Source organism: Anguilla rostrata, chromosome 12 (assembly GCF_018555375.3).
Source record: "Anguilla rostrata isolate EN2019 chromosome 12, ASM1855537v3, whole genome shotgun sequence".
Lineage (NCBI taxonomy): Eukaryota > Metazoa > Chordata > Actinopteri > Anguilliformes > Anguillidae > Anguilla > Anguilla rostrata.
This window is the reverse complement of record NC_057944.1, coordinates 28,434,705-28,452,898: the sequence shown is the minus strand read 5'-3', so window position 1 is coordinate 28,452,898 and position 18,194 is coordinate 28,434,705. Positions and strand designations below refer to the sequence as shown.

Below are 18,194 nucleotides of genomic sequence, written 5' to 3'. Positions count from 1 at the left end.
CTCCCCGTGATGGTCAGAACAGCAGAGAATCTCACCACTTTCAAACGCAGACTGAAGACTCATCTCTTCAGGCTGCACCTCTCCCCACCCCTCCCTAGCCTATAGTTCAGCTCATTGTACCTAGCTAGGATAATTTGATTATGTTAGTGTATCTGGCAGGATTGTTTTTGTATGATTAGGTGTGATTCCAGTGCTAGTTTGTACTTGGTAGGATTCTTGCTTGCTGAACAAGCTTACTCTACAGGGTTGGAGTCCTGATCGATGTGGTCACTTCTGGCACTACGATCCTTACTTCACTCTAGTGTTTCTTTTGCGCCTCTACATCATGAAACCTATGCACTTGTTGTACGTCGCTCTGGATAAGAGCGTCTGCTAAATGCCTATAATGTAATGTAATGTAAAGCAGTCATCAAATATAAAGGATTTGCAACTAGGCAGTAAATATGACGACATTTAACTGTATATCACCAATGCTGGGAGTCAAACCTGTCATAGCTGATAACAGTTCTGCTCATCCACTTGTGTGTGTCATTGGATCATATATAAACTATGCTATTTCCACATGTTATGCCAGCATATTCACTACCTGTTTTTTTGCCTCTTTAAATCGTATGATTTGTGTTGGACCTCCTTGACCAATGAGGTACTTTTGAATAAGGGGGGCTGTTGGGGTCATTCCCACAGTTTTAAGGCATTTGCACAATTTAATCATCCTTGGCAACTGAATATCCACCCCCTCCCAATCCCCTATCCCCCTTGGCTGACTCTTAGCAAGTGTTTTAATCCCTAATCTGATCAGGATTATGAGGGAGCCTGAGCGCCTGGCAGCGTCTACCCAACCGTCATTAGGTTTAGACACCTGCTTGAACATGATGGGCCCCCTGCCTTGCTATGGAGATGTATGGCTGTGGTTTCTCGATTTCTGGACAGACAGGCAAAAAGCTTGTGGTGTTTTATGGGGGCATTGGGGTCAGCCAGAGTGTCCCTCAACTGCTTTGAAGAAAAGCAAAACCATTTCTACTGGAGCACAGACAGTGGTGGTCTTTTGGGCAGCAGCGGGGACTTTTCTCTGCAAAGCTAGGAATCCCAAATAAGAGACCAGCAAAGTGACTGAGGTATACAATAAAACTCCAAATCACTGCGGACATGGTTGCAATAAGTTAATTTTGAGATGAGCATTCTCAAAATGGACGTGTCATCCTTTCTGCTAGGTCTGGGCTAGCAAGTGTCAGTGATTAAAAAACAGTGACAAGAAATGCAAGAAGCAGAACAAATTAAAATGATTTTCCAAAATTTTCTTAAATAATGCATGATATAACTTTTTATTTCATGGCTTATAAATGGATTTACTATAAATATTTCCATGTAATTTAAAATATAACATTTACATCATTAAAAATGATATTTTGATAGGCCTCTGGAAATTGATACAGTACTTCAAATAAAAATGATATTACTTAAAACATAGCTCTTATAACGCCATCTTGTGGATTTAATGTTAATAACGGGGCAATTATGTTCCGCCCTCCTTGGCCCTGCTTAATGTTAGATTTTCCTTGTTCACTTATAAATTGCATGTATCCATGATTAAAGCATGCATACTGTATAAAATAAATAAAACAATAACCCAAATGAATTGGAAAATACATTTACAACGCATGAAGCAATACAAATGCTTCCCGTACATCTGGAACTGTTAGACCATGTCGAAAAATAGTCTTATGGTCCCCCTTGTGGCACAAACATAAACTGCAATCACATGCTCTATACCGTCGTCATCGCCAAAACTGTACATTCATTTGTAAGTGAGAATGGGCGGGTTTCAGACGTATTAATGGTGGATCGTCGCGTATTTTCGTACTATCTGTAGAGCGCATAAGGATTGGCTGAGAGAGTTTTCCGGCGGTATTCTGTTATACGTTTTTCAGAATTAATAGCTCGTTGTTTCGACAAAGAAACCGTATACAAAACTAATACTTGTGAAAATGTAGCGTTGGAGTCATAATGTTAGCATGCTATGTTCCTTAACACAGTATAAGGCTTCTGCAGGTATATCGGCGAGGTTATCACTGCAATAGAAAATAAGAAAATGTATGCGCGTTAACATTAAGATGTAAGAATTATGTGATTTGTCATACACTTAACAATTTGTACCAACACAGACAAACCTTGCTGAGGTTCTTACTATGGCATGATGTATACTTGTTTAACGGATCTTATGCCCAGGAAGGCGCTGTTTTCTGTATTGCTTTTATGTGCTGTGTGTAAGAAAGTAAACAGGAATACATGTGTCTTTACTGACCGAATTCTCGTTTGTAAAAGTAAAACGTCTGATTCATTAATTTATCAATGTTATCAGAACGATTGACTGGCTGACTAATATGATGCATTCAGGGATCTTCATAACATAATGGTTTTGAAAAACGTTAGCGAAACTGTAGCAAGCCAGATAGGCCAATAACATTTCAGTGCTGTTTCCCCACGACTAAGTGTTGCCCCAGCAGCTATTGTCTTTACAGTCTATATATTAGCAGGGGAAGTCAACAGTGGGGCTGAAGCTCCAGCAAGATTTTTTTTTTTTTTTTGTTTTTTTGCTGCATCTCCATCTCTATTCAATAAAGGGAACCTCTGAAAGAAAGACCAGGAGCATAGAATGGCAAATTAAGAAAGAAAAGAAAACACACACGCACGTACGCACGCACACACACACACACACAGTGCTACATCAGCTTTTTCTCTTTAGTTACCTGCGTCACTGACTGAAGACTTGTTTTGCAGCTTTGTGCATCTATGGCTTTTTCCGTGTGTGGGCATCTCTGAGACTTTGCTTGGCTTGGGTTTCTCGCCTTCACGCTGAGCGAGCAGCAGCCCACCATCATCAGACAGCGACTTCAACTCTCAGTTTAACAGTACATCCTCCTCAGACCTGGCAGAAAAAGAGTTTAAGTATTTTCTTTTATTTACAGAACACAAGTGACAAAAAATGCTGCAGTGAAAATACTTTTTAAAAATGTTATTCGTAACTACACAGAACAACAGGTTTCAACATAGTGCTGCAATATCTACATGGTGAAACCAAAATGTATAAACATACCCTTAAATAAAGAATGTGCACTTTAACCACCAATTGTTTCATTACAAATCTAAAACTGGAGTACAGAGGCAAATCAAGAAAAACTATGTCTTTGTCCCAAACATGGGCTCACTGTAGATTTAATCACTGTAGTAATATTATGAACTGCATGTAAAATAAAATCTACTCATTACATTTTTCATTGTAATATGTAGTCAAAAGTAAGGCTGTGTCAAACATTTGAAATAAAGCCACTAAGCAATTGTGCACAGCAGTCAACTGCACAAGAAATCCCCTTTCAAATTGAGGTTTTGTGTGTGCTGCATCATTTGAAAGATGCCTCTTTTGCATTGGGGGGGAGGGGGAAAAAAACCCAATACTTGTCAATATGCTTCGCTAGGCTGAAGGTTTTTGCCCACAACACTTTCACTGACTGAGCATCTTGGATGAAAATTCTGAGAAATTCACCTCTCATTTCCTCTATCACCATAAAGAGTGACATGCTAACTCCTGCACTTCAGAAGACACATTCACTTACCATAGGAGGGACGTATCTGTCTTACTCATCTGAGGTAAGTCTCACCATCCCATCAGCAACTGTAATTATGATAAAGTCTATTTGATTTATATAGTGTATTTTACAATACTGTGTATTTAATGTCCTCAGTAAGTCTTAAAATATGTATTCTAAGTTCACCTAGTACTGTCTAACCATGACAGAATGATTTATTTTAACGAAACAGTCACGTAACTTCTTGTGGCAAAATTGTTAACTTGTAATCATGCCAAAACATAAAATTGATGATGATCATTGCATTACAAAAATAAATAATGTAGGTTTTGCTTACAATATTTTACCTGATCAAGAGTAATGCATAAATGTATTGCATATCTGTTATTCTGCAAGTATTCTGAAAGACCTAAAAGCAGTTGATTACATCAATATCCATGCAAAATCAGCTTGAGTATCGAATATTCAAAGTTCACTGTTGTAATTTACAATGCACAAAGGTACGTTATAGTTTTCTGGGCATATTCATGACTTGTTTTGAAGATACTGTTTAGCAACATTTTTTCATTATTATTAATTTTTGCCTGGAGGACTAATCAATGTATTCCGATGAAATAAACCGAACTCAATAAAACCACTGAAATTCCTTCCTAATACAATTACACTAAGTGTCTTAAATAATGCATGTAAAATTTGCTGTAAGAAATTATCACATGGAATATCCCATGCTCAAATAATAAGTATTTATGTTAAAACTATTCTGATACATTTGACTAATTTTTATATTACAAGAACAGGTTGCTTTTTTCATTTACAAGTGTTCATTTGTATTTGCACATCATATTTTTACATTTTAATCCTGTAATTCCTCACAAAAAAAACTAAGCTGTGCTCGATCGTATTCTAGAGGGAACACATATAATTTGCTTTCAAACATTCTGCGATCTCCTCCCATAGATAAGCTGTGGCCATGCTGGCACTTTGGGGCATGATTTTGACCCTGTCCTCTGTGACCGGAAGCTGCCCTGAGCCATGTGAATGTATGGATGACTCCACGCTCAACTGTCAAGACAAAGAGCTTGAGTCACTCCCGTCCCTCCCACCTGGAACCAAGGAGGTCTATGCCACACACAACCTCATCCACTCACTTCCTGCTGATGGGTTGGAAGAGCTTCAGATCTTAGATCTGACCAAGAACCGGCTCAATGTTTCCATCTCAAACAGCTCTGCTCTCCCAGACATGAGGAAGCTGGACAAGCTCTTCCTCAGGGACAACAGTTTGGATACGCTGTCCCCTGGACAGCTCCGAGGCCTCACCAACCTGACGCTCCTGGACCTCAGCGAGAACCGCATCAAGGCCTTGCTGCCTGGGTCTCTCAGGGGACTGCAGAACCTGGACACACTTATCCTCAGCCTGAACGAGATCCGCTCCCTGCGTTTCGGTGCACTGGAGGGAGCTCCCAGGCTTACTGTCCTCCACCTGAGTGGCAATGCCATAGAAGAACTGGAGGAGGGCGTGTTTGAAAACTCCACAAGTCTTCAGATGCTGATTTTGTCGAGGAACAATTTAAGTAACATAAGGAATGGGTCCTTTAGGGGAGCTACAGGCCTTAAGCACCTTGACCTAAGGAGCAACAGTCTGGGATCAGTACCTGTAGCTGCTCTAAAGGATATCCCCAATCTTCAGAGCTTGAATTTACAGAAGAATAATCTCTCCAGCCTTTCAGATGAGGTATTTGCTGGACTGACATCTCTTAAGGAATTGGATCTGAGCAACAATTTCCTGACTTCACTCTCTGAGAGATCCCTGAAAAACTTAACTGAGCTAGGTCGGCTAGATTTGAGCTTCAACCGGATTTGGTCCCTTCCCTCTGGGCTGTTCCAGGACCTGGGCAAGCTGGAGATCTTAGACATCTACCATAACAGGCTGAGCTCCCTCCCAGCAGACCTTTTTCGCAACATGACTCTCCTGAAAGAGCTTCAGCTGGACAGTAATAACATCTCCTGGATCCCTTCTGAAATTTTTCATGAAACACCTGGGCTCCATGAGCTGCAGCTGGACAACAACCGACTCGTTGACCTCCCAGCAGACCTTTTCTCCAACGTCAGAGAGCTGAGGATTCTGTACTTGAACCACAACGACCTGTCCAGGATTCCTAAGGCCATCTTGAGCCGAACTCGAAAACTGCGGGAACTGCACCTCAACAACAATTTTCTTGAACCCCTCCCACGTTCAACCTTCCAAGAGCTGACCAAGCTCAGGATCCTGAAGCTGCACAATGACCACTTATCCACTCTCCACCCAGACTTGTTCACCCACCTTAAGAGCTTGAAGGAGCTGTTCCTCAATGAAAACAAGATTAAAGTTCTTCCATTGGGTTTGTTTAAAGAGCTTGGGAACCTCAAGGCACTCTACTTGGACAACAACCAGCTGACTAGCCTGTTCCCTGAGCACTTTGAGAATATGGAAAACCTCAAGGAACTGCACCTGAGCTTCAACCGCCTTTCTGAACTTCCCCCTAATGTCTTCCACTCCCTGGCAGACCTGAGGACGCTATATCTCCACAACAATCGCCTCACCTCTCTGCCAGCTAATATCTTCAACCCACTGATGAAACTGCAGGATCTTGATTTAGACAAGAATAAACTTGACCGCCTGCCCCCTCAACTCTTCCAGAGCCTCGAGCAGCTCAAAGTGCTCTACCTCAGTTCCAACCATCTCAAGGCCCTTGAGCACGGCACACTCTCACCTTTGCGGTTCCTGGAGGTGATCTATCTGGATGGAAACCCCTGGAACTGCACCTGTGCCTCTATCCTGTATATCAGCAACTGGACCAATCAGCATCCAGCCCTTTTGAAGGACCACCCCACATGCCCCAAAATGGGAAAGCCCCTGTCCCAGCCAGCACAGTTCCCTTCTTTGCTGCCCCAGTGTGACAGTGGAGCTGCACAGCTACCCACGTACGGCCCATCACTGCGCTTGCCAGCAGTACTCACAGCTGTGCTCTGGGCTATGGGCTTCCTGTGAGCTTTCATGCTTCTGCCTTCCATCCCTTTTGTTTGTGCTCAAAACTATGGCGCTTCTGATCAGAAGAGCAGTTTATGCGCCTCCTTGGCCCTAGGAATCATCCCAACCCCCCATCCCCATAACCCCCCCCCCCCGCCCCCACCAGAAAATGTAATGCACTTACAATTTGTATCTTTTTACAAATCTTTCACTTATAGAATAGTGCCATATTATTCACTGCAGCATTCTTGTATCCTGTTATTTTTTGCATCATAGATAATAAATCAAGCCTCAATTTAATTTCAATCAAATGATGAAATCGATATTGACACGTTTAAGGTATTAATGAGAAGTTTGCCTTCCTGAAACCTGATGTCACTTAAATCTATTCTAAATTCAGATTGTAAATCTGTAATATTTGTATTTGTGGTGCATCTTATATGCTTATGGCGATTTGTTATATCTTATGGTTATATTTGTGCCTTATTTCTTGTCATTAAAATGTGTCCAGTATGGTCGGAACAATTTATGATAAAGCAGCGTGGTATGTAAATAGCCAAACCAGTAAGTTTACATTTCTGCTGGCAAAGTTTCACTAGGTGTCACTGTTTCTCCATCACTTTTGAGGAAAACAGCAATGCTATTTTGCTAAATGCTATTTCATCTTCATAATAAAAGTGCCTTCCCCAGCTCCATTCCCATCATTACCGACTGTGACCCTGAACACCCATAAACCTGTGGCCTGCTCATTCACAATCAAGTGAACGTCACAAGGATACGCTTCAGCTGTTCATTCCCATTGGCTTGATCTTAATTGCTTGTGGGTTAACAATTTTTGTGCCAATAATTCCCATGACTTAGTCCAATTATTACAATGATAATGCACAATTTCACCTGGCATGTCTCCCTAAATACAGTAGAATATAATATTTTTTTCTGCGAAATAATACCTCACAAAAGCATCCAAGTGCAAAAAATAGCATAGGCTGCTTCGTAGGTTTGATGGTGATAAGCATTCAACACAGCGCTATGTGGTGATAATGGATCTTTCCTTTAAAACTCCTCAGTAGCCGAAATCAGCCTTTTTTCTGAGGTCAAGTCAAGTAAAAATTTAACAATGCCAGAGACATAGTTAATCATCAATTTTTTTGTTGGGGGTAGGGGGTGGGGGTGGGGGGGGGGGGCTTGGGCAAGCAAACAGTGCTGTGACAGAGGAACCCACCCTACAGCCGGCACAGTTCTCACCTTCTGTACTGTGTTCGGGGCGGGTTGAAGGGGCTGACGGACCAGGAAATAGCCCGTCACAGAAAGGAAAGCCACTTTAATCTAAATGACATCTCTCCTTCTATTTCTGCCACTGGAACACGTCAGAGGGGCTTGGAGCAGATAAACAAAGGAAGGCGTTTGGTCTCGTTGACTTTTATCTATAAACAACGAGAGAGGTCTGCCAGTGTCCCTGGAGACCAGCAGGCAGTGCATTCACTTACACAGACAGGCAGCAGCGGCCTATCCTAACCACATCACTCAGACCCTCAACTCACACTCTCGAACGAGCCCACACATTCCTGTCACAAAAGGTCAAAATGTTTTCCAGCTCAGACCTTTGACTCCATAGCATCCTAATGTTATTTAGCAGCTATTCACTCGGTTACTCTTTCAGTTCACAACTACTTGGTGAAATTCATTCAAGTACAGAAAATGCAACGGTAAGACAAACACATGGACAGACATAGATGACTTGTAGAATTGTATGATGTCAATCATCAAATAACCTAACAATACTTGGCCCAGTATGTACACACTACTTAGAGCAGGATGCACAACAAAAAATGTTTTTATTTTAAACATATTTTTACATTTCTAACAGTCTAGATTGCAAATATAAATTTGATGAAAACATTTCACTGTGGTCCAGTATGAGAGTAAACCAGTGTTACAGCTGTTAAATAACTTCATAAAATTAAAATTGAGCACACAACGGCCCTCCGGAATTTGAGCTGACTCATTTCTGGGGACCCACTGCGTAGGCAGCTTCATCACAATCATTATTGCGACCTTTGACTTGTAACAACCTTCTAATTATTCTTAATTATACCGTTAAAAATCCTATTGGCCGGTGATTTACCCTCAATAAGTCAATATTATGTCAGAAATAGCTATACGCACTATGGAGAATGCATGTCCCAGGCTACAGTGTGGCGTCTCCAACCCTGAACTCAGTCCGGGAGCCCAGGTGTGAACAGCCTCGTCATCCCGTTATCCTCCATATGTGACGTGTGGATCAAAGTGTGCGAAGGGAAAACATGGACGCTAATCTGCTTACCGCTAAGGGGCAGACAATACAGGTGATGGATGGGAAAACCCAACGCCAAAGGGGGAAGGGTGTAGTCTACTGAATCCTGTTATACAAAAAAGTACTTTCTGTACCTTGGAGCTTTGTTATTTCAAAATACCAAACTATTTTTCGTTTGACGAATGCTTTTTTTTTGCTTTTTATCTCAGAGGAAGAGATTTTTTTAAACCACTTTCAGCCGTCACTTATCACCACCAGGAACCAATAGCATAGCCTAATATGGTATACCACCTTCAGAGGATGGATTATTACTTTTACTCAGTAAAATTAATTTTGGATGACAATAAATTAAATATTCAGTTGATGGAATTGTGCAAGTTGTTCTGTACAGTACATATTTCACATTCAATATCTTTTTTATTGACGCAAAGCCCAACCCAGCCTTAAGTTTTCTATTTTTGGAGTAGAGGAGAACGAGACACTGTGCTAATGCTTGTTTTCATGCCACATGAGACCCCCAAGGACCCACAGACAAGCAGCGCCATCTCTGAGAAGAGGTGACTGAGTTCAAGACAGAAAGTCAGGTGGAACGGAGTGTTTGCCGCTCGAAAAAGAGGTGTCTGACGTTACTCGGCTTAGCCCGATTTTTACCTCAGGTTTCCTGCAACACCTCTTCCTGACTTCGTAGGACAACAGAGAACACAAGCAACTCCCGCGCACGCAGCAAAAGGTCACATTAAGCCAAAAGGTGAGTGCCTGTTGCTGTATTTCAAGAGTCAGACAAACCATTGTTTTCTCCAGACTGAACTCCCGCTACATAAAGTAGTTTCCGTTCCCTGGACTATGACAGACCAATAAATTTTTGGTTTTTCAAAAAAAAAAAAAAAAAAAGGGAGAGAGGGAGACTGGCTGAAATAAATGTTAGCCTAACACCATTTCCACTGTAATTTCCAAGTTCTACAGTAGCTCTGTCCTAGATTGAACTGCCCTGCGGCCCCTTGCCAGTAAAATAGGTTTGCATAGGACATTCCGAGTGAATTTGGCAATGAAATTCCTTGAGGTCTCAGAGTTTCCGTATTGAAAATTTTTTTAAAAGGTACTTTTTAAATACATTTATATCTGAATAAATAAAATTACTGTACAAAAATAATTTACAACATTATTATTATCCACATAATATAGAATATCCAAAAAAGATTGTCATCTATGACATCTATATGTTGCCAGTGTAATGCACTGTTCAGAAATAACAGGGGAAATTGTAGAGCCAGAAATGACCACTTGCAGCTTCTCAAAAAGTATTTTGGACCCAAATCTCAAATGTGTGTCAATTATCCTCCTTCCATGAGAAGTCTCTTTGAGAATTTTATAATTCTATTCAAGTAATAATGCAATACCTAACTGATAATGTAATAACTGAAAGATAATGCAATAAAATGTTGCTCTGAGTGCCAAGAAAAATGTAATGTAAAAGTCTGATAATGTAATAAATCAATCGATAGTATAATACAAATGATTACATTATTGGGGGTTTATTACATTATCTGGTGGGTAAAAAAATCTAATGGATACTGTACCAATGCTCTGAGTGGTTATTATATTATTGATCAGTATTATTATTGTTTTTTATTTTTACCCGCCAGATAATTTAATAAATGACCAATAATGTATAAATGTATTACACTATTGAACTTTTTTACATTTGCGTTGGCACTCAGAGAAACAACTTTTAAATTATCGGTCAGTTATAACATTATTTGTTGTTACATAACCACAAGTTCCATATCTCAAATCTATAAATCACATTGCAAATTTACAGTCATCTTACATAAGTGGCACCTGCAAATATGTAAATACCAGTTATGCCTTTCCAAATACATACCCATGATGAAAAATTGCCAGATCCCTGTCTCTGGGATTGAGGATTGTATAAATACGGGAAGAAGATGCACAGAACATGGGTAATATTCAGTAATATTTTAATATATGGTAAAGACAATACAATAAAGAAAGATATTTGATAATAATCATGAGCCTACATATTCAAATTAAATACTGAATTACTTATTGTTGAATTAATCTGATTTACAGCCAGCAATGTAAGCCAAAATATCAAAATCTTAAATATTAATAAAATATCAGTAAGCCAAAACAGACAAAATTTAAAACAAATCCTGATAAATAAAAATTCATATATAAATTAAATATTTTCATTGTAGGTTCTTCTGGATAGGAGTGTCTGCAAAATTGCAGTAATGTAATATTAGTTTGCATTGAATCACAAAATGTCGATCAATGACCTGCACACCTGTTTTGAATGTATAATTCACTGTTCACCTTGTATGACTTTCATTCACAAACGGATGTGACTCCTTGCAGGTTTTCACTGGAATCAAGAGAACCAGAATAAAATGAATATCAATCATGAACCTTGGCACTGACCACTGAGCGTTCCCCTCGAGTACACAATAAATAAAACAGCCGCTGAGGATGTCCGTTTGTCCACCCTGTGTTCCCCTGAAGTTGCCCTTTTTCAGTGTTGTTCTGATAGGGCTGTCTCGATAGCGATAGCTTGCTGTCTTTCCCTCCCTCCCCTATTAATAGCGTCTTTTTTTCTGAGGTTGTTTTGGTCGATCCAGGAAACGGCCCCCTCTTCCCACCTTCTCTTGGAAGGAACAGACGCTGTTTATTGCGCATGGTGGCACTGTCCAGTGGACGGTGGCAGGGCTGCGCGTATTATTAGGCTACAGGTGCTGCGAATGACAGGCCTGTCCAAGCTGTTAGCCAGACTGCTAGCATTACTGCCTAATAATGCACCTCCTCAATAACCAAATGTAACCAAAAATGACAGAAAGTTATGATTAACAATAATATATATATATATATATATATATATATATATATATATATATATATAAATTAATAAATAAATAAAAGATGGCAACTCTGACCTGTAAGATCTACGTTTGACTGTGGAAACAGCAGGCTACGCACGACTTTGTCACTGATTCTGCACCACGAACGCAGAGAATATATCTGCTCCCTTTTCCTGTTGTTTCACGTCTTGTTGCATAACATCCTACAGTATATGCAGCTCTTTGTTGTTGTTTCCTGTTAAAATGTCATCTGTCATGTTACCTAACCGTTTTCCTTAAAAATTTGGAAAATGTGCCGACACACAAAGACAATTCACCACAGGTGCAAGAGAAGACCTCTGAACGCGTAATAGTTCACTGTTCAGATTTGAACATACATCACGTTAAGTTTGTGTGTTGCTAGGTTAGCTTGCCACTCGGTACCTCCTTGAACGTGGCTATTTAAAAACGAAAGTTATTTACGGAAAGGATAAATCATTTTACCACAAGAAAGAAAGCTGAAAAAAACATAGGCCTACAGATCTTCAGAGCACAATGCCCTTTTAATGCAGTTAATGCATACAAATACAACAGGGACCATGTGATTTAACACGGAACATTTTACTGTGTAGGCCTATACTAAAGAAATGTATGCTTTACTTTTAAAAAAGGGAATCCCCCATGGAGGGAGGACAGAATGGTAAAATAAGCATATGCTTAACTGGTTACTGTTTCAAATATGCCTTTTTTGTTATTTGCATTTAAAAAAGGCTAAGCCCAATGCTTATAATAGAGGTGCACAACTGCAGTCCTGGAGGGCTGGCCTGTGCTGGTTTTTGTTCCAGCCAGTTACTTTAGTGTTAGTTTTTTGACAGGTCTGTAAACTAGGCTGGTTTACTCTTATACTGGAGCACAGTAAACTCTTTAGGATACACTTGTAGTTTGTGGCTGTAGCTGGTGCTTATACCAATGTCAAATCAAGATATGATTGAGCTAATTAAATAACTAAGAGCAGAAGTTTCAAAATCCTGAAACAAATCAGCCCTTGTTGCGCACCCGAGCTTATAAACATAATGGAACAACTGACCATGTGATTGCTTGAACTGTGGCTGCAAAGCCTCTCTTTTTGAAAGGGCTATTTAGCTCAAGGTGTGCAGTTTAAACAGTTGCTGATTGGATTTCATACCAAAGCATTTGGTTGAACACAAGTACATTCATGCAAATCAACAACCATGAAAACCACATCACTGGATACCAAGAGCAATCAGCACCCCTTCAAAAAGGAGCCATACTTCCCAGCCAGCAGTGCATTGCTTTGTTGTATTTATAAACAAATTCCACAGCATTTAAAATGAAATAATGGAAGCATATTTGAAATCAAAATAAACTTTTTTCTACACATTCTGTATCCAAGTTGTTTTTTTTTCAAGAGGGGATGGGGTCCTTTAAAAAATGGGTGGTGTTTAAATATTGTTTATAGTGTTAGTATCGATATTTTTACTCTAAAGAACCAACATATGCATTTATTTTTAAGTCAGAGGAAAATGTTTTAAAATACATATTTTTTTAAAGTTTATACATTTTGGGGACATAACTACCTGTTGCACTAACATTCTCTCCTAACATATCACTGCGACTCCTCCTGTATATTGGGCATCCTTGCACTTATACAGTCTTCTAGTACAGTAAACATGCAAACTAGTGCGTGGCTGTCTGAATAGTCAAACTGACAGAAGACACTGCTGTGGTGAAGCATATAATATGACAAAAAGCAGTTTATAAATGCAGTGATAATGTAGAAATATTTTCAAACCTTCCTTCCATGTGTGTGTTCTCTTGATCAATTTCAAATTGGCAAACATACAAGAAGCTAAAGTATAAGTGTTATGAAATACGTTTGCCAAAACATACACTTCAAATCTGCGAAAATCAGTTTAGAGCACAAACACAAATAAAATCTTCATAACGCAGAGCCATGTAAAACACTGCATGTTTACAATATCTGTGATAATTTATGACTCGCGTTATAAATGGAAGCTTCTCTTGGGTAGCGGGAGTAAGAAACCTGTTTCCCTGGAAGATAAATGAGGCCTCCTGTCCAGCGGGGAGGGGAGAGGCGAGATGGGGAGCCCAGATAAGCTGGCCCCATGTATACAGCTCCTGCCTGCCAGCCAGGTTTCTCCTCCCCAGTGGAGACAGTCACATAAATAAAGACCCCTGTTGCACGCATACGGTCCAGGCCGACTATCACCCTGTTTTTTCCACGCTATTATTTAAATGTCAAAAATATTTAAACAAAGGAAAGCTACATCCTCGTCTGAACAGATGTTTATGGTGTGTGACATCACGCCAGCAACTGCCTCCCCCCCCCACACCTTCCTGCTCCGGTCTGTGCCTGTCTTTGGGGCGGCGTGGGGCTGCAGCCCAGACATTTCAGGAGGAACCCATTATAATGCGCCGGGCTGTTTTGGAAACCTTTATTGTTTGGCCGGGGTGGGGTCGTCCCAGGTACTCTCCCACACGGAATGCGAAAAGACAACATAGCTGAGTTGAGCTGGCGGAGACCTCTGACATCATAGGCTTACAACACGCTCTCCTCTGCAATTGTCTGTCGAACACCACTAAATAAGGCAGTTAGCCTAAGTTCAGGCAACTTAAGAACGGCAGACTGAAATCCGGAATGTTGCAGTGGAAACACAATGGAAACGCTCGAAACAATTTGAATTCTGTGTGTCTCAGTCATAACAGGTCCTTGCCATGAGTTCAGGCTAAGCCCTGTAGTGTAGAAATTGCAGGGAGGAGACTGAGATGTCTTTAACTGCCAATGGAAAGAATTGGATTGTGTGGGATTAAGCCGGTCAGTTTCTAGGGCTATCACTTAACCCTCAATATTGACATGCAAGCGGTCAATAGGGTGCTAGTTGTCTTTGAGAAACCTTCCTTTTCTGTGATTGGTGCTAGTTATGAGCCCTGTAATTTGCTGTAGTATTGTGTGGCCTGTAGTTTGCAGAATATAAATATTGATGTACTACAGTATAAAATGTTTTCATACAAATATATCATATTGTCTTTACACATATCATCCAGGTCATTATTAAATCATTAAAAATTTCTGTAATATAAAAGCACAATTTCTAAATCTTACACTGCCCCCAAAATGTCTGTTCAGCTAACTGGCTGGGATTGCATCAAGAATAGTTTCTAAAAGATCGGCACTAGCAAGATTCTCCGTTTACCATTCGCAGTTGTGAGTTTTATGTTTCTCAGTGCCCCAGAAACCCCACATAAAGAGTACTGCAGCCAGTGACAATCCAGTGACTATTTTCCACACTGAAGGCCCACACAGAACTACAGCTGGGCTAGCACCTATCTGAGAGGAGTTTTGCATCTCCTATTGATGACAACTTGTATCCTATGGGTACCTTTGGTGCTGTTAGGAGGAGCAGATGAAGCCGCAACTCGAGGAAAATTGACTGAATTGAACACAGACCTGCCCCTGGCATGACAGATAATGTCGTGCCTGTGGACTCCCAGGCACAGCCAGCTAATGGAATACTGTAAGTGAGACTCAGCAATATGCCAGCTATAGCACCTAGCCGACAGTCCGAATGCTTACCTGCTATAGCACCCAGCCTACAGTCAATAGCCGCGTTTCCACCGCAGGAACTATACCCCGGAACTAGGAACCTTTTGAGGAACTCAGTGCGTTTCCACCGCAGGAACTAGGGTCTAAATTTAGTTCTGGGGGCTTTGTTTTACCCCCCAAAACGTTCCTGCTCGGGGGGTAGTACTTTCCGAAAGTACAGGAACCTTTTGGGTGGAGCTTGCAGCGCTGAGCATTTCTGATTGGTCGAGTACTCGCAGCATTTGTGTTGTATTTATTTTCCGCCATTACCCGCCATGTTTGAAAATATGCAGCGGCAAACCAATTTATTTTCATAATAACTTCAAATCAAACTTGTATGTTATGCGGCGCAGTAGCCTAGTTTTGGTTATAGCCCGTCAACGTCTTGGAATTATAACGTGTGCTCTTCTGTTCTTTTCTTGCTTTAGTATTCGTTTTATAAAATGCTAAGCATTCGTGCTGGGACAGCATATTACGTAGGCTACCAAAACATTCAAACGGATTAATTCGGTTGCTGAATATTTTCTTCCGGATTTTCTTTGTTAGCCCGTTGTAATTGACTCAAAACGTTTGATACAGTTATGTGAGGTATAGTTCTGCATAATTAACATTGGTGATACAGTACAAGCAAACTGGAAATCACCATCCGCACTTTTTATCCGGGTAAAATAACAGGTTAATTCTAGTAATCTTCCCTTTAGCTTTTTCAGACTGCCGTAATTTTACTCAATTTTACTGCCATTTTTCAATTCCACGAAAAGACCAGGAAGACTATGGACTAATTTATGGTGCATGGTTCGCATCTGGAGGGCACACTTCGCTGCTCGGCTAGCAGTAACTTCGAAGGAAAGCAAACGGTGGCTGTACCACTACTAATTTACATTTTCACGCAAGTCCGAGTTTTCGTTCTATTCTTGTCATTTTGCCATTAGCCTATATGGAATTGACGACGAAAAGTAATCAAACAGCAAATTGTTTACAACGTGTGCATGTTTTCTGCTGTTGTTGCCAGTTATACATATAAATGTGAATGCATTCTGTCGCTTCGGATGTCAAGACATGAAAGCGAATGTTCGCATAAAAACATAATGAATGTGTTTGAGAGGATATATGAAAATCAATAAATACAAAAGTAACCATATATAGTCATTGTTGGTAACCCGTTGTATAAGTGGAATAAACCCCTCCGGGCTGTCCCGGTTATTAGAAAATAATGTAGGCTACTTCGGTGGTAGTATGGGGTTACGGAAGAAATCATATGACAGATGGACCGACGACAACGTTGCTTTTTCATACGTCAGTGGGCTAATTTGCCTAATCTTCGCGGTACTTTAGACTCCGGTGGAAACGCAGACAGCAATTGGCTGAAGGAACCTTTTAGTTCCTGGTAAAGTAGTTCCTGGGACTGAAAGTTCCGGGTAATTTTGGTGGAAACGCGGCTAATGTGCTTACCTGCTAGTTCTTGGTAGTTCTTACACAAACAGAACCAGTTCGCAGCACAGGTCTTTTAACATGCCACTGGTATGCTGAATACAAAATACATGCATTTTATCTGAACCTAATACTGTGCCAAACCAGAACTGCTGAAAAATTATGGGTATCAGGTCTACTCTTTTAATAGGCAAGTAGTACTTGTATAGGTCTCGGATATCCTATCGATATATGACATAGTGCACAACTGTTTCATGGTAACACGGAGAACACATACAGAGAGGCCACTTTTCTTTGTGTTTTACATAGCATGCGCCACACTCTATAAGTGCCTATAGACAGGGAAACCTGGGTGTGATGCAACTGATACAGCAGTCCCTGTGAACTCTCTGTGTTTCCCCAGCAGGCCGAAAAACCGCGGGCACCCTGACAAAATCCCGAGTTCAGGTGGGAGGCGGGAAACCCATTGCTCAAGAACAAACAAAAGAGGAACAAGAAAAAGAGTCTACCAGGAGAACAAAGAAATCCAGTGAGCGTCTTCCTAAAACAAACAGCAAGTATCAGTGATTAGGGTCAATATGTTTTCCAGCCCGGGGAACATTAATTAGAGGAAGCCTGCGAGTGATTCCTAGGGAATTCATTGTGCGCTAATGCATTATTAGGCCTGGATGAATGGGACTCTGCAGAGCCAATTCACCCCTCCATCTGTCCCACCCCCCCTCCCCCAACCACCAACTGTAGGGCCATCCCATGGCCTTTACGCATTTTGGCAACGCAAACCGTATTTGCTGAAATGCACAGGAAATTAGTGTTACTTAATGTGGGTTGACTGGCCTCTAATACTTGAGGGGTTTTTTTAATGCTGGAAATGGTTCTTCCAGGGCACAGGTTAATGGTCTGTAAATATTACACACTTCTGGGAAGATTACAGGAAGTATAGTACATATTTATTTCATGATGTTCTGATTGCGTGTGTTTTGTTGGCCCCTAAAGTTATTTCTCTACGTCTAAACTCAAGGTTCTATCTTTAAAAACAATTTTATGATTGCAATGTTTTAGCGACAATGGTTCCTCATTTTGCCACGTGGGGTGGCTAAACACGCTTGGGGGGTCCTCACCTTCTATGCGTTTTGGAAATCCACAGACGACATACATTACGGCAAAGCAGGTTATCCTTTATCCTTTTTTAAAGTCATCCAATAAGGCCTTTAATTACTGAACAGCGCCTTTGATTTCATGTAACATTGCTCCAGAAATATACCATAAGTAGCGTCCACTGATTCATTCATACTTTGATTACTTCAAGGTAATCCTGACATTTGACATTTTCTACACACGTTTATTTGACCACTTAAAGCAAAGCAAAGCAAAAACATTACAAGTGCAGTCCTCTCTTTAA

The 18,194-nt window shown here is 40.6% G+C and overlaps 1 protein-coding gene and 1 long non-coding RNA gene across 3 annotated transcripts; both read left to right on the top strand.

Annotated features, from left to right (window-relative positions):
• Window positions 1–1,656: 1,656 nt before the first annotated feature.
• On the top strand, window positions 1,657–7,282 carry si:dkey-182i3.11 (insulin-like growth factor-binding protein complex acid labile subunit). Its single transcript, XM_064302929.1, has 2 exons — window positions 1,657–3,645; window positions 4,542–7,282. The coding sequence occupies exon 2, from the start codon at window positions 4,555–4,557 to the stop codon at window positions 6,610–6,612; it is 2,058 nt and encodes a 685-aa protein (XP_064158999.1). The 5' UTR covers window positions 1,657–3,645; window positions 4,542–4,554; the 3' UTR covers window positions 6,613–7,282.
• Window positions 7,283–8,789: 1,507 nt separating this feature from the next.
• Window positions 8,790–17,750, top strand: LOC135236913 (uncharacterized). Of its 2 annotated transcripts, none has more exons than XR_010324710.1 (3): window positions 8,790–9,632; window positions 15,177–15,296; window positions 17,202–17,750. It is a non-coding gene; the product is annotated as an uncharacterized LOC135236913 (long non-coding RNA). The 2 variants fall into 2 exon arrangements; XR_010324709.1 differs by having other exon boundaries at window positions 17,199–17,750.
• Window positions 17,751–18,194: the final 444 nt, after the last annotated feature.

Excerpts from the sequence above, each read along its gene's own strand:
- si:dkey-182i3.11 (XM_064302929.1), top strand. The coding sequence starts at position 4,555 with ATGCTGGCACTTTGGGGCATGATTTTGACCCTGTCCTCTGTGACCGGA.